Here is a 14,911-nt window from a genome sequence, read left to right as displayed (position 1 = left end):
ATTAAACTTTGTGAAGGATCAACTCTCTCTCGTTTTAAGCCCTGCTCTCTCTCCCTCTCTCTCTCTCTCTCTCTCTCTCTCTCTCTCTCACACACACACACACACACACACACACAGCGCACCTTATACTTCCCAATCAACGCTTTAAACTCCATTCCTTTCATTATCTTCCTGCAGCCATGGTTGAGAAAACAAACAACACACCGAGAACTAAGCGAGATAAGAGCTTCAAGTCTTTACAGTTTCATTGTAAGAGCTGCTGTGTCTTCTTAAGACAAGTAGCGGCTGGGTGAAAGAGAGGAGGGGGAGGGGAGTCAACTATTCCCTTAAAAGGGCGTGGGGAGCAGAGGTAATCGGCTGCACACATGCAGGGTTATAGCTAGGAGAAGAGTGAAAGCAAATAAAAAGATTTAGGAACAAGTTTCAATTAGTGCCTCCAGGAGAGAAGTCAAAAAGAATGGTCAAATGCTTAAAGTTGGTGGGGAAATTATTAGGATAGATAAATCACAGTGTGCGAGAGAGGAAGGCTCCTTCGAGAAGGGACGAGCGCGCGCCCCAACCACCAGCCGTTCCCTCAGCACCCTTTGCTTTACATTTGTTTGGAAGCCCCTAGCTGGGGAAGGCAGCACTGGAAGCACAATTCAGCCATGCTGCCTGAGGGGAAGGAAGGCTCCTTCCAGTCAGAACGAGAAGTCCCGCTGAGCGGTGGCCACGTCAACCTTCGGCTCCAACAGTTTCCTCAAAGAACTTTCAAGCTAGTCTGGGCGGGTGGGAGTCTAGGCTGCTGCGCTTCCGCCGCCTCTCATCCCACACTCCCAAAGTTACTGTTGAAGAACTATACAACCACCTCCCCCCCCCCCAGTAAATTTTAAAGATTTTTTTTTTAAACACCACTACTCAACAACACACACCTCAACTCCAGCCACTGGCGACCCACCACCCCGCGAGGGAAGACACCCCCCCTCCCAAGAACACCCGAAGCAGTCACCTCACATGCTTTATTGCAGAGACAATGAAGTTGTGCAGCCCGACTCCCGAGCAGAGAGAGAGAATGAAACCAGCCGACTCAGCAGACATTATCTCGCGTGAGCTGAGCTCACGCTGTGAAAGCGTGAGGGGGCGGGGGGAGTGCTAGCTCTGTCCTGGCTAAGCCAGTAATATGCAGCAGCAGGGTGAGGCAGCGCAGCAGAGGAACGGGAGGCACCCGAGCCAAAACGCGGTGGCGCGGTGGTGCCAAACACTAAAATTTGGGGGTGGGGGGTGCTGGGGGCGTGGCGATCAGTGGCATTGTGCGCCCCCACCTCAAGTGGCGCCCGGGGCACGTGCCCCCCCTGCCCCCCTGTCGTTACGCCTCTGCTTCCAGCTTGCATTCATTTGGGAGAAGCTTCCTATTACTTCAAAGACAGTCAAGGCAACAACACTCTTCTGGGTGCCTCAGAATCTTGTTGGAATTTTGTGTTTGATGACCACAGCCTTTGTGAATATGGCTGTCTGTTTACAGTTCCTTAAAATATAGTGGTTAAAGAGGTTTGATAAATTTAAAATATCGAAAATAAGGGGTGCTTGGGAGGTGTCATATTAATTAACATAAGTGGAAGCCTGTATATATTCATTGACTTCTTAATCTGCATCCAGTGACTGTTGCTAGTGTCTATCTTATGTTTCTTTTAGATTGTGAGCCCTTTGGGGACAGGGATCCATGTTATTTATTTATTATTTCTCTGTGTAAACTACCCTGATCCATCTTTAGAAGGGCGGTATAGAAATCGAATTTATCATCATCATCATCATCTGTTACACTTTTGCACACATGCAGCTTATCCTCACCATGCTTTCTCACTCCCTCTTCCACCAGGAGGGGAAAGAATGTGTGGTCCTCCGCATATGGCAATACCTTCAATAGCTATCTAAGGAACTGTGGGCCCTTGACATATATGATATGGTATTGACCTAACAGGCAAAACCCTAGAATGGTTACTAACCTGTGGGTCTCCAGATGTTTCTGAACTACAACTCCCATCATCTCCAGCTACAAAGTGGCCCTCAGGTTGGGAACCATTAGACATTTCTTGCTAAAGAAAGTTAACTGGACTGTCAGCTGGGCCCGCTCACCAGTTGTGGCCGGGCCCACTTGACTGTTCACCAGCCTCCTGTCTTCTCCCCCCGCTGGCCAGCCATTTTCCAGGCCGCCGCTCTCCCGTCGCTAATCAGCAGCTCTCTTATTAGAGCTGCCATGCATGGGATTAGCGATGGGTGCACCTAAGATAATTAAATATATAGATGAATATTATCTGGATTGTTCCTGATGTCTCTGAGCACAGTTAAGATGTGTCAGTTAAGATCTTCCAATGGCCATCAGTTTTATCTGAAATGTCAAATTACGTATTGAATTGTATATTTGAGTAGGGAGATACAATGTTTCCTGCATGTAAACCCCAGACACACACTAATGTAAATCATCAATAAAATTGTGTCATATTTATGGCAGAGACTTACTGAAATATTTCTAAATTTTAAGGTGCATTTTTGGTGTCAAAACTTCAAATAGAAGCAATCTAAACGGTCATTTTTGGATTTCCAGGAAATCATAACCAAATTTTGATAAAATTTGACTATGATCATTTTGAAAATTCTGTTCTCTGGGAGAGTTTTGTTTTTTAAAGTTCTGGTAAGAACTAATCTGCCTACTTTCCTTTCACTATTCCTACAAATGGTCTAGATTTGATTCAAATCGGTTAGATGGTTCACAAGTTAGCCCACTTGCAGCTTTAACATTCATGTATCTGACGTCTTGAATCAGGGTGGATCACTATATTACAAACTATGCCTGTGAGCCATCACTGTGTGTTTCTGCACCTGTAGCAAATTTGGTTCAAATTGGTTAGGCAGTTCACAAGTTAGCCTAATTGTGCCTCAGATGTTCACGTCTGCCTTCTTGAATGGGGGGTGGGGGTGGAGGATAACATAATCACAAACCACACTATTGAGGTATCCCTGTGTATCACTCACTGCAACTGTACTCAATTTGGTTCATATTGGTCCAGGCATTGGAAAGTTGATAGGGGGACACATGGATGGATGTGAGGTCGGGCAAATGGCATGCCAGGTGATCTCATACGCCTACTGAAAAGTAGGCTTAAAAAAAAATACTAAAAGCAAATATTGTTCCATTGCTTTATTGACTTCTTTATCAAGGCTTCAGATCTGAAATGTTTGCTTATAGACTTCAGCAAATATACATTTCTATGTGGAATTGGACAGAAAGGACAGAAGCAAGAACTGCAGAGTAAATATTTTGATTTTGATTATCAACATATAGTTTGGAAGCTACATATAGTATTTGGCTTTGGGACACTAGAAAAAAAAATCTTTTCACTGAAAAAGCAAAGTGAGGAGTTCCACTTCTGAAAGCCTTCTGGTAATCTTGACTAACTGTTCTTTTTGGACTCCCATCAACATGGTCTTAATGGCCAAGAGCCAGGGATTATGGGCATTGCAGCCCAAAAACAAGTTATGTAAGACTATCTCTTGGCATGTCACTTCAAATTTCAATCATGTGTCTGTGATATGTGACCACCTGATTCAAATCATGTAAACTGTGTTCTGTCTTCTCACTAGGTTAGGATGAAGCTACATGTTCTGTGTAACATAGGGATGCTTCCCAAGCTGGCATTTCCATATTGGCCGCATTCAGACATTGCAGGAACTGGGTTAGAACTGCAGTTTGCCGTTAACATTCTAAACTGGGGATCACATTACAGACAATCCCCCTTTCCCAGTTTCCCACTTTTCCCATCTGGGGCTTTTTAGTTTTTTAAAAAAGACGACTGTGGAGAGACATGACAGAGGTCTATAAAATCATGCATGGTGTGGAGAAAGTGGAGAGAGAGAAATTCTTTTTCCTCTCACACAACACTAGAACCAGGGGTCACTCCATGAAATTGATTGCCAGGAGGTCTAAGACCAACAAACGGAAGTACTTTTCCACACAACGCATGAGACATTTGTGGAACTCTCTGCCACAGGATGTGGTGACAGCCAATAACCTGGATGGCTTTAAGAGGGGTTTGGATAACTTCATGGAGGAGAAGTCTATCAATGGCTACCAGTTGGAGGGCTATGGGCCACCTCCAGCCTCAAAGGCAGGATTCCTCTGGGTAACAGTTGCAGGGGAGTAATGGCAGGAGAGAGGGCACACCCTCAAATCTGGCCTGTGGCTTCCAGCGGCATCTGGTGGGCCACTGTGCGAAACAGGATGCTGGACTAGATGGGCCTTGTGTCTGATCCAGCAGGGCTGTTCTTATGTTCTTATGAGTCTAGTGCAGCTACCAGAATCCATGACTTTCTTCCTTTGTTGATAGAGATAATTGACTTTAACAGAAAGCAGGGATTGTTTTAGGATATTAATCCCCCAGATGGCTCTTTCAGACCAGCAACTTTGAGTTTAAATAAGCAAAGCACAATAATGACTCATTTAATGTCTTTTTGCCATTGCTCTTTTTGTTATAATTTGACACTCTAGAAATTAAGGGTGTTTTTTAATTCAATCATACATTTATATAATTACTTTTTTTAATTCAGTAGATTCCATGCTCTATTTTACTTAAAGACTGGCAGGAGGACTGCATCAGTTGGTTGCTAAGATTGTAGATTACTTTGCAGAGCTGCAGCTCCTACATTGTTTGAGCGATGCTGGCACCGACTGTACTTTTAAAGCAGGAACTGCATTGGCAGGTGGTGATTCACTGTTGAAATCCTTCAGTTTTAACTAGAACAGTGGCTCTTTTGATCTGTGGTCTGCATATTTTAAAGATAAGCCAAGCTCAGTTTCTCCTTTTGCATGATGTAACTGACCTTTGCCATATTACAGACTCCTCAAGACTGGTTGAGCATGATATCATGGTAGATGATACACAGATGGTCCTGTGCATTTTACTCAGAAGAAAGTCCCATTGATCAACAGGGTTTCTGGATTGTAGTCAGACAGGACTGCAGGTCTCAAGTTCAAAGGGATGCATAGCACAGTCTCATTCAGTGGTGTGCGCTGATAGAACAGAGCCTTGTGGTCTTCTTCAAAGGTATTTGTGTTGGAGGCAGCACCATGGAAACAACATTTTTTAACCTTTATGAATTGTCACCGGGTATGCCATCAAAAATGAAGAAGAAATATCAATCTGTCAGACAGAAACATATATACTCATGATGCTTTATTTATTTATTTTTATTTTATTGATAAATTTATACCCTGCCTTTAATTAAGAAAATCTCAAGGCGGCTCACAATAAAATTTAAAAACAAGATTATAAAAAAGACACATTAAAATATTGAGCAAAAATATATAAAAACAAATCTGATTTAAAAAATAAATTAAAACATTAGCATTAAAAACAGTACAAAATACAAGAAGCAGCAGTGGAGACGATCATATAAAAGCCTGGGTAAAAAGCCATGATTGGACATGCTTTCTAAAAACTGTGATGGAGACTGAGGAGCGGATACCCACTGGGAGAGCATTCCAGAGTCTGGGGGCAGCAACAGAGAAGGCCCTGTCCCGAGTGCACGACAACCTAGCCTCCCTCATTGTCTGCACCCAGAGCAGAGCACCCTCAGCAATCCTTGGGAGCAGGCGGTTTCTCAGGTATCCCGGGCCCAAACATTTAAGAGCTTTAAAGGTCAAAACCAGCACCTTGAATTGGACCTGGAAACGAACTGGCACCCAGTGCAACTCTTTCAGAATGGTTGTGATGTGCTCCCACCAGGCAGCTCCAGATAAAACCTATCTGGAGCATTTTTCACTAGCTGCAGTTTCTGGATATTCTTCAAGGGCAACCCCACGTAGAGTGTGTTACAGTAATTCAGCCATGACATGACTAAGGCATGGGTAAATGTGGCCAGATCGGCCTTCTTGAGAAAAAGCTGGCACTCTTCGGCTAGCACTCTAGCTGAAGCTGTGCAAAGGCACCCCTGGCCACCGCCTCCACCTGAGCTTCCCAAAGCAGAGCCGGGTCCATTAGTACCCCTAAGCTGCGTACTTGCTCCTTCAAAGGGAGTGCAACCCCATCCAGAACCGGTAAAATCTCCTCATCCCGATTGGCTCTCCTACTGACCAACAGTACCTCCTTCTTTTCTGGATTCAATTTCAGTTTATTAGCCCACATTCAACCCATCACAGCCTCCAGCCCCCAATTCAGGACATCAACCGCCTCCCTAGGATCAGGTGACAAGGACAGATAGAGCTGAGTGCCATCCGCATATTGCTGACAACTCAGTTCAGGTCCCTGGATGACTTCTTCCAGCGGTTCCACATAGATGTTAAATGGCCTGGGGGACAAGACCACACCACACGCTCTATCACCTTGCACAAAAAGGGCAGGTTAGAGACCGGTCTATAGTTGTCCAGGTTGGAGGGATCAAGGGAGGACTTTTTAAATAATGGTCTTACCACCGCCTCCTTGAGGCACGATGGCATCCTGCCCTCCCTTAATGAGGCTTTAATAATCAACTCCAGCCATCTACCTGTACCCTCCCTGGCAGCTTTTATTAGCCATGAAGGGCAAGAGTCAAGAGCACATAATGTCGCCCGCACACTGCCCAGGATATTTTCCACATCCTCAGGCCACACCAACTGAAAAGAATTCAACACAATAGGACCAGATGGTACCAGAGGCACATCTGCCAGAACTGTCAAAAGTCTGGAGTCCAAATCAGCACAGATGCGGGTGACTTTATCTGCAAAGTGACACGCACACTGATCACAGTGGGCTGTAGATTATTCCTCCCCCATTACTTGGGGGGATGTGTGCAGCAATATCTTTGCTACATGGAACAGCTCCGCTGGTCTGCACTGAGCAGATGCAATGGAGGTGGAGAAAAAACATTTCTTCACCACCTCTACCGCCACGAGTAGTCCCTAAAATGGGCTCTAGCCCGTGTTGGGTCCGATTCGTCACGACTCTTTCTCCAGTGTCGTTCCAGCTGTCGCCCGAGTTGTTTCATCGCCCTAAGCTTTAAGGAAAACCAAGGAGCTGAATGGGCTCCACCAAACCGGAGAGGTCATTTAGGAGCGACCGTGTCAACAGCCCGGGCCATCTCTCCATTCCAGAGATCAACCAGGGCCTTGACAGGGTCACCAGCTCTGGACATTGGAAACTCTCTGAGGGCCGTCTGGAATCTAAGCGGATCCATAAGCCTCCGGGGTGGACCATCCTAATCAGTCCACCACCCCTGCAGAGGGCAGACGGAGCAGTCAAACTAAACCCCACCAGATGATGATCTGTCCGTGACAAGGGAGTTGTCTCAAATTCCCCCACCTCCAGATCATTTATTCCCTCTTGGCAAAAACCAGATCCAGAGTATGTCCTGCCATGTGGGTAGGGCTTGATACCAACTGAGACAGGCCCATGGTTGCCATGGAGGCCATGAAATCCTGAACTGCACCCACCAGGGGGACCTCAGCATGGACATTGAAATCTCCCAAAACAATAAGCTTGGAGGAACCCAAGGCCATCTCCGAGACCACCCCCGCCAGCTCAGGTAGGGAGACTGAAGTGCAGCAGGGTGACCAGTACACCGGCAGGAAGATGTGTATGTGTGTGTTGTGTTCAGAGAAGTTAAGCTGCTATGTTACTTGCCTGGCATGAGTGCTGAAGATCTCTGCAAGTTAATTCTGTATCAGCCAGGCACAGAACATTTTACTTGCAGTTTACTTTAAGAGCAATTGCTTATTTGTCTTTATTTTGTAAGTATTATAGCCCTAGAGAAAATACACACACACACACACACACACACACACACACATATATAATCTCCGACTAACAGAGCTTCTTAAGGGTTTTTGGCACATCACTTTTTAGGTTATAGTCCTGAAATGTTTTAAGGATGCACCTAAAGCATGAATGTGATCAACTGATTCTGCAAACATATTTTTCATGCAGGTATGCTTGTTGGGAACCTAGGATTGGCTACAGCTCCTTCTGAATGTAGCCTTGCCTTGTGTAATGTCTGAAACAGTACTTAGAATGCCGGGTAGTCTGATTTACTGTAAATCAAGGTGACTTTAAATCATAGTTTAAATCACCAAAAAAATACTGGATTTAAATAATAGATTTAAATCAAATTTCTCATTGATACTGCTTCACATATTTCTTAGTCAGTAGATTCATTTTTGTAAAGCATGGTGCAAATCTGATCACTAAAACATGTTAATTTATGACTCAGAGTATTTACTAGACCTGTGCATGAATGCAAATGTCAGAATTGGGTCCGACCCCACAAATGTTGGATTGGGGTTCTTTGGACCCTTCTGAATGTTGGAATTAGGGTCAGGGTCAGGGTCAGGGTCAGAATCCATTTTAAAAGCAAATTTAAATAAATTCTAAAAGTAACCGGGATACTCACTGTGAGTATCAGAGAATTGCATGGGAAGCGATGTAACATCAGAAAATTGCAGGAGAAACCTTGAAATCGAGTGCTTGTGAGTAAAAAATGCGCTAAATACTTTAAAAAATCTTTTTTGAAAAGGAGATATGGGAAGGTGGGCAGCAGATGGGTCCCCCCCACCCACACACAAAGAGACTCTCACTGCCATTTGAAGCTCAATAAAGCTCTGTTTTTTTCTGAAGGAAGACATAGAAATCCAAACTGAAATGGGCTCCTGAAGCAGATCGGGAATTTCTCCAACCTCCTCCAAAATGGCCTGTATCAGGAACTTTCTGAAATTCTCGATGTGACATTACACAGCCCTATTATTTACAGCGGGTATACTACTGTAATTTTTTTTTTAGATAGGTTGATTTTTACTAATTTAGGAAAAAGTACATAATACCTTTTAAAAAATTTTTATAAAATGTAATGATATTGTTACTCATTCCTGTCTTAAGCTGCTCTACAACAGTTTTGCAGCACTATGTTTTCCTTTTTAACCTAGGGAAGGAATTTCTTCAAAATATTCCCAGATAGGATATGTTTTACACCCAGAAGCCATGCCAGTTTTTTCTGTGGCAAAGGATGATGGAATATAGGAAGCTGTGTACTGAACTCTCCTCCTCCTGCTGCTCCTGTCCTACCAGAGGTTAGCTATCATTAAGGCTATTCTGATTTTGGATGCCGCTGCTCTAAAAAGTTGTAAGCATGTGCATCCAAACCATTCCTGCACATTGTTCAGCCAGGGTGTTCTCCATCTTCTGACACTTCTTCCTTTAATCTTTCCCTGCATGATTAACTGCAGTGTGGAGTATTTTCCACCTCTAAGAACATGGCCAAGATATACAAGCTTTCTTCTCTTGATGATGTTAATTAGCTCTTTCTCTTTTGCCATTCTTCTCAAAACTTCCTTGTTGGTAATTCTGTCTACCCATGATATTCTTAATATACACCGATATATCCAGAGCTCGAAAGATTCTAGTTTGTTCATATTCCGTTTTTTAAGTATCCAAATTTCCATTCTGTAAAGCAAGACTGAATAGTCAAAGAACCTGGGCACCATGCCCCAGGGGTTGTGCCCGGTGCCCCAGCCACCCTATGCGGTTCCATTTTTGTGAAGTTTCAGCCAGTGCTGGGCTCTCAGCCTGGCTGGGGACACCTCTCCCTTAATTTGCAAGCAGGGAGAAGCCATCCCAGCCATGCTGCAAATGTGGCACTGGCCAAATTTTACTTCCAAATGGGGTGTCTCGTCCTGCTTGCTAATGTGGCCACACTCCCTGTGTCTGACATCAGATGCAGGGGCGTGGCTGTGGCCAGGAGCAGAAGTCTGGACAGGGGCCGCCAGCATTGTTGCTACACCACTGGTGTAGCCCTTCCCAGAGCTTTCCTCTCAGAGCTCTTAAGAGGGGACTCCATCTCTCTAAGAGCCCTCCCAGCACCAAAAAATACCCCACAGTACTGTGCGGAAGTCAACACAGTGGGAAATAGCTCTCACACTGAAGGGTTCTTGCCAAAGTGGCCCCAGCTTTAAAAATACTGATGCTCACTGCCATATATTTCCAGGTCTGGTGAAAGCTAAATGGAAGGGCTAAGCAAAATTTCCATTGGTAAGAGCACTCAGTATAGGGCTCTTTATATGGCTCTTTCCCCTCCTGATGGCTAGAAGAAGCTAAGTGAATTGTGTAACCAAAGCAATGTGCAAATATCTGATCAATTTACATAATTTAAGCAGTTCATACTTTCAGGTGTCAAATTTGGGTTACTTTGGGTGTTTTGTGTAGGTGTGTGTTCCGCCTGCTTTGTACTATGTGTGTCACTCATTGTGAGTGTAGTGTTTGTGAGATGCAGATACCTTAATCAGATATACTAATTGTTCCACATGCTGAGCAAACATGTCAGAACACTGCACTCTGAGACTGACCTTCCCAGGCAAGCCTAGATCAAATAAATTCCTAAAACAATGTATCTTAATTTGACAGCACAACATTAAAATGTCCTTCTTAGCCACTGTAAAAATTGCATACAGCGTTGCTGACAGCTCTGACCCACAGGTAGGAACAGAATTTTTTCTGATGATATTTTAGAAGAGGAAAAAATAGCTACTTTGTCCTCTTCTTGTTAGGAAAAACTGTCAGATTTATTAGCAACCAGCTGCTTCTTGTCAAACACAATCTCTGCAACCATAAGAGCAGCCCTGCTGGATCAGGACCAAGGCCTATCTAGTCCAATAGCCCTTGACAGACCTGTCCTCCATGAATTTGTCCAAGCTGCTTTTAAAGCCGTCCAAGCTAGCGGCTGCCACCACACCCCGTGGCAGAGAATTCCATAGATTAATTATGTGCTGTGTAAAAAAGTATTTTCTTTTGTTGATCCTAAATTTTGCAGCCTTCAATTTCAAGGGATAACCTCTAGTTCTAGTGTTGTGAGAGAGGGAGGAAATGTATCTCTGTCCACTCTCTCTGCTCAATGCATAATTTTATACACCTCGCTCATGTCTCCCCATAGTCACTTCTTTTCCAAACTAAAATGTCCCAGATGCTGTGGCCTTGCCTCATAAGGAAGGTGATCCAGGCCACTGATCAGCTTGGTTTCCCTCTTCTACACCTTTTCCAGTTCTGCAATGCCCTTCTTAAAATATGGTGACCAGAACTGCTTGCAGTACTCCAAATGTGGCTGTACTATAGATTTGTATAAGGGCATAATAATATTAGTATTTTTATTTTCAATCTCCTTCCTAATGATCCCTAGCATGGAATTTGCCTTTTTCACAGCTACTGCACCCTGAGTCAACACTTTCAATGAGCTGTCCACCACAACCCCAAGCTCCCTCTCTCTCTCTCTCTCTCTCTCTCTCTCTCTCTCTCTGTCAGTCACTGACAGCTCAGATCCCATCATTGTATATGTGAAGTTGGGTGGTTGTTTTTTTGCCCTGATATGCATCACTTTACACTTGCTTACATTGAATTTCATTTGCCATTTTGTTGCCCACTCCCGCAGTTTGAAGAGATCCTTTTGGAGCTCTTCACAATCTGTTTTGGATTTCACTACCAAGTCTTTAGCAGTAACTAAGCCTTCAGCAGACATTTTTTTTTTTTTTTGGTGGCTTCTGTTGACTTTTGCTCATTTTTATCAGGTTAATTTGCCTTTTTCCTCCCTCCCGCAGTTACTCTTCAAGTTGTAATTTAAATATTGTTGCAGCTAGAGGAAAAGCAGAAGGAAACAATGCAGCATTACTAACACCTAGTAAATGATGTTGCTGTGACAACACTCACTTTTAAGTTATAATACATGCCTGCATAGAACTTATGACCCACCAAACTAAATGTAGCACATATTGTGGTATGTTAGGTGCTTAACAACCCTCCCCGGCTTTTCAGTCCCAGATAACAAAATCAGCGGGTTTATTGAGTTGCTGATGGACTGACAAATGTAGATATTGGTTATGTTTGGCTTGTTGGGTTGCAAGTTATGAAGACTTCATTTGGAAGATGTTTTCTTAACTTGTGTGGGTGCGTGTGTGTGTTCCTAAGAAGTTTTCATCTTGATATTATAATAGAAATAATGTTTGAAAGCACCAAAAAACAGAAAAGTAACACATGCAATTTTTAATAATATTTTATACTTCAACAACATTTCCCAGATAGTTTACAAAATAGAGCATAAAAAAATAAATTCAACTATTGCAAAGTACATCAGTTCAAACCAATGACCAAAACAGTAAGACTTTGTTGTTTACCTAGCCTTTGACACTTAGGAGATGCTGCTTTTTTCAGTTAACAATGCTCATGTTGATATGTATTTATTGTTGCATTTTGTGGTGTTTAATTTTTTAATGCATTTTATTGTTGTATTGTAATGTAATTGTTTTCTAAACTGTTTTTCATTATGAAAGGTGGCATTATTGTAATTGCCCAGAGCTATCAGATGGGGCAGTATAAAACTATAATAAATTATGGTAGAGTACAAATAATCAGGCTAGTAATAACCGTACCTCTCATTCGGTTTTGATCCTTAAATTTAGTTTTATGCTGGAATGCCTACAGGGTGCATAGTTTCTATACCAAGAAGAATGATTTTCAGAAGCAAAGACTACTTTCTGCAATGTTGAGTTTATTAAAGCATATCTTGGGTTAAGCCTCTAAATACAGGCTCACCATAGGGCAGTCTCCATATTACACATTTTTAGCTTCTGAAAATGTAGACCTGAGATACTTGCATGGTGGCTTTTGGAAGCTCTCTTGGATGTCAATCTTAGAAATGGTTTTATGCATTCCAGTCTTGTGGAAGATACTTTCAGTTACTCCAAACGGTGCCTATTATCCCTCCTAGTCTAAGTGGTTTCCTCCCCCATGCTACTGCAGTCCTTTTTAAGACCACTGTGGTGTGTGCGGGGGGAACTTGTTTCTATGGTGAGCCATTTGGTACAAGGTTCTGGAAGTTTAGCATATATTCTGCTTTTAGTCTAATTTTATTTGGATATATATTTCTGGGTTTTTAAATGTGTAATTCATGATGGGTCCTAGAAGTGGGGGGAGAGGGTAATAAGTAGACCCCCTTTTTCATGTGCTTGATTACACTTGGGGATGCTCAAACCGTGTCTGAGTTTTAATTTTGGCCAGGGGGCTCTCCTGTGATTAACTTTTCTGAGATCTCTTGCTTCAGGTGCATGGTAAAACAATATTCTCTGTATTGTTTTGTTTAGTTTTACAGAATTTTTGGACCCATTCCAGAGAGTTATTCAGCCAGAAGAGATCTGGCTCTATAAAAACCCTTTGGTAGAATCTGACAACATACCTACACGCCTCATGTTTGTAAGTACTAGAGATTTCATGATCATTTGACAGCTATAAGAGGCTTGTTTGATGATTACGGTATATGTTAGCTAATGTGAAATGGAACTTGGAGTGATTTTTTTTAAGGACAGAATGGTGTAGAAAGAAACCTAGTTACATTTGTAGGCTGGGGTGATAATATAGAATTGAACAAGTTTGCATGTTAGTGTGACAGGCAGAATGAAATTGCTTGACAAAATCTTGTCATAAGTATTGATTAATTCATGTTCTCTTTTAATAAATTTTTGGATGTACCATGTTGGATGTACCAGGTTTTCCAGCCCTAAGGTCAGCCTTGTTAAAGTACATTCTGTTCTAAAGTGACTGTAAATCAAGTTCAGGCTCTAATCTAGAGTTGGTTTCTAGTTGCTGCCCACATCAACCAATTTTCAGATATGCACTGTATTTTCTCCATCACCTGATATTGCTGTCTTTGGTTGGTGTGTGTGTGTGTGTGTGTGTGTGTGTATTAAAAGGAAAAAAGCAACCTTGCAGCATCTAGATGAAGACCAGGTTCAAATGTAATGCCAAAGACACAGTTAAACGATGTTTCAGTGTTACCAGCAGAAGCCTTGGACTTATGTGTTTTCTCTTCCCCTTCTGGTTTAAATAAACTGTGGTTTGTTCTTGTATATGAACTTGATACATTCCTCCCCCACCCCCAAGCACAGTTTCTAAACAAGTCAGGATGCCAAACCAAAATCCGTTATTGGTTTGCCATATGAAATAGGAATGAGTTTAGCACCAGTTGGTATCCCTAATGTGTGTAATTATGTTGTACACTAATGAAGATAACGGCATACATACCACACATTGCCCCACTGATGGAAGAGTGGGGTGCACACTATGGCTCCATGAGTCCAAACTGCATCCTTGTTTCTGTCGAGTTGTGAGAGCCTCCATGGCTCCTAAGAATTGTGTCACTGCTATAGAAGGACTGCTCCCATTATTCCCAATGGGAGCAGTATCATTACAGCAGTGAGACAATTCTTGGGAGCCACCGAGACTCTTCCATCAGTTCAGCGCTGTGCTGGTATGTAAGCCACTGAGTAATTTTGTAAACATGTATTATAGTGCTGACAAATCCCATGAATTAAATTGATATATGAATCTTACACAAGTCTTTCATGAATTCTCACGGAAGCATTTTCAACTCTGCACTGTACAAACAAGGCATCATGCCTTGTTTGTACAGTGCAGAATTAAAAATGCTTCCATGAGAATTCATGAAAGACTTGTGTAAGATTCATATATCAATTTTTCCTCGGGTGTAGGTGCGGCTAAGGGCTGCTTATATGTATGCATCTTTTTTAACACTTTCCCTTTGAAATGTCCAAGTGTTAATTCGGAAAGAATTGTTTACTCTTGCTGCCAGACATGTTTATGTATTTTAATGGGATAAGCACTGAATATACATGATGTGCACTTCACATCTGAAGTGTGAAGTGATGGTGAGTAGAGATTCATATGTGCAAAGTATCTCATCTGAAGAAGAGCTCAGTTTGAGGATAAACATGGAAGCAAAAGCTTGCAAGTTCTGTATATTTGATAAATTGTTCTCCACTTGTTTTTTTTTTTAAAGTGGAAGGCATGATTTCCTTTCCATTTTATGTCAGTAAGGCAGTCCAGCTGGCCATTGATTTTTTTTTTTTTAAAGA

The 14,911-nt window shown here is 42.6% G+C and overlaps 1 protein-coding gene across 8 annotated transcripts in view; it reads left to right on the top strand.

The window, feature by feature from the left end:
* Positions 1-14,911, top strand: part of PLPP4 (phospholipid phosphatase 4) — a 186,487-nt gene that overhangs the window by 57,663 nt on the left and 113,913 nt on the right. For 5 of the 8 annotated variants that reach the window (XM_053310184.1, XM_053310179.1, XM_053310180.1 and 2 more), the window contains exon 2: positions 13,124-13,232. The exons of the other annotated variants lie outside the window; for them this stretch is intronic. In XM_053310184.1, the coding sequence (XP_053166159.1) occupies positions 13,124-13,232 (109 nt within the window). The remainder of the gene's footprint in view (positions 1-13,123; positions 13,233-14,911) is intronic. 8 annotated transcript variants of the gene reach the window in all.

This window comes from Hemicordylus capensis, chromosome 3 (assembly GCF_027244095.1).
Source record: "Hemicordylus capensis ecotype Gifberg chromosome 3, rHemCap1.1.pri, whole genome shotgun sequence".
NCBI classification, from domain to species: Eukaryota; Metazoa; Chordata; class Lepidosauria; order Squamata; family Cordylidae; genus Hemicordylus; species Hemicordylus capensis.
This window is presented reverse-complemented; position numbering and strand designations above follow the sequence as displayed.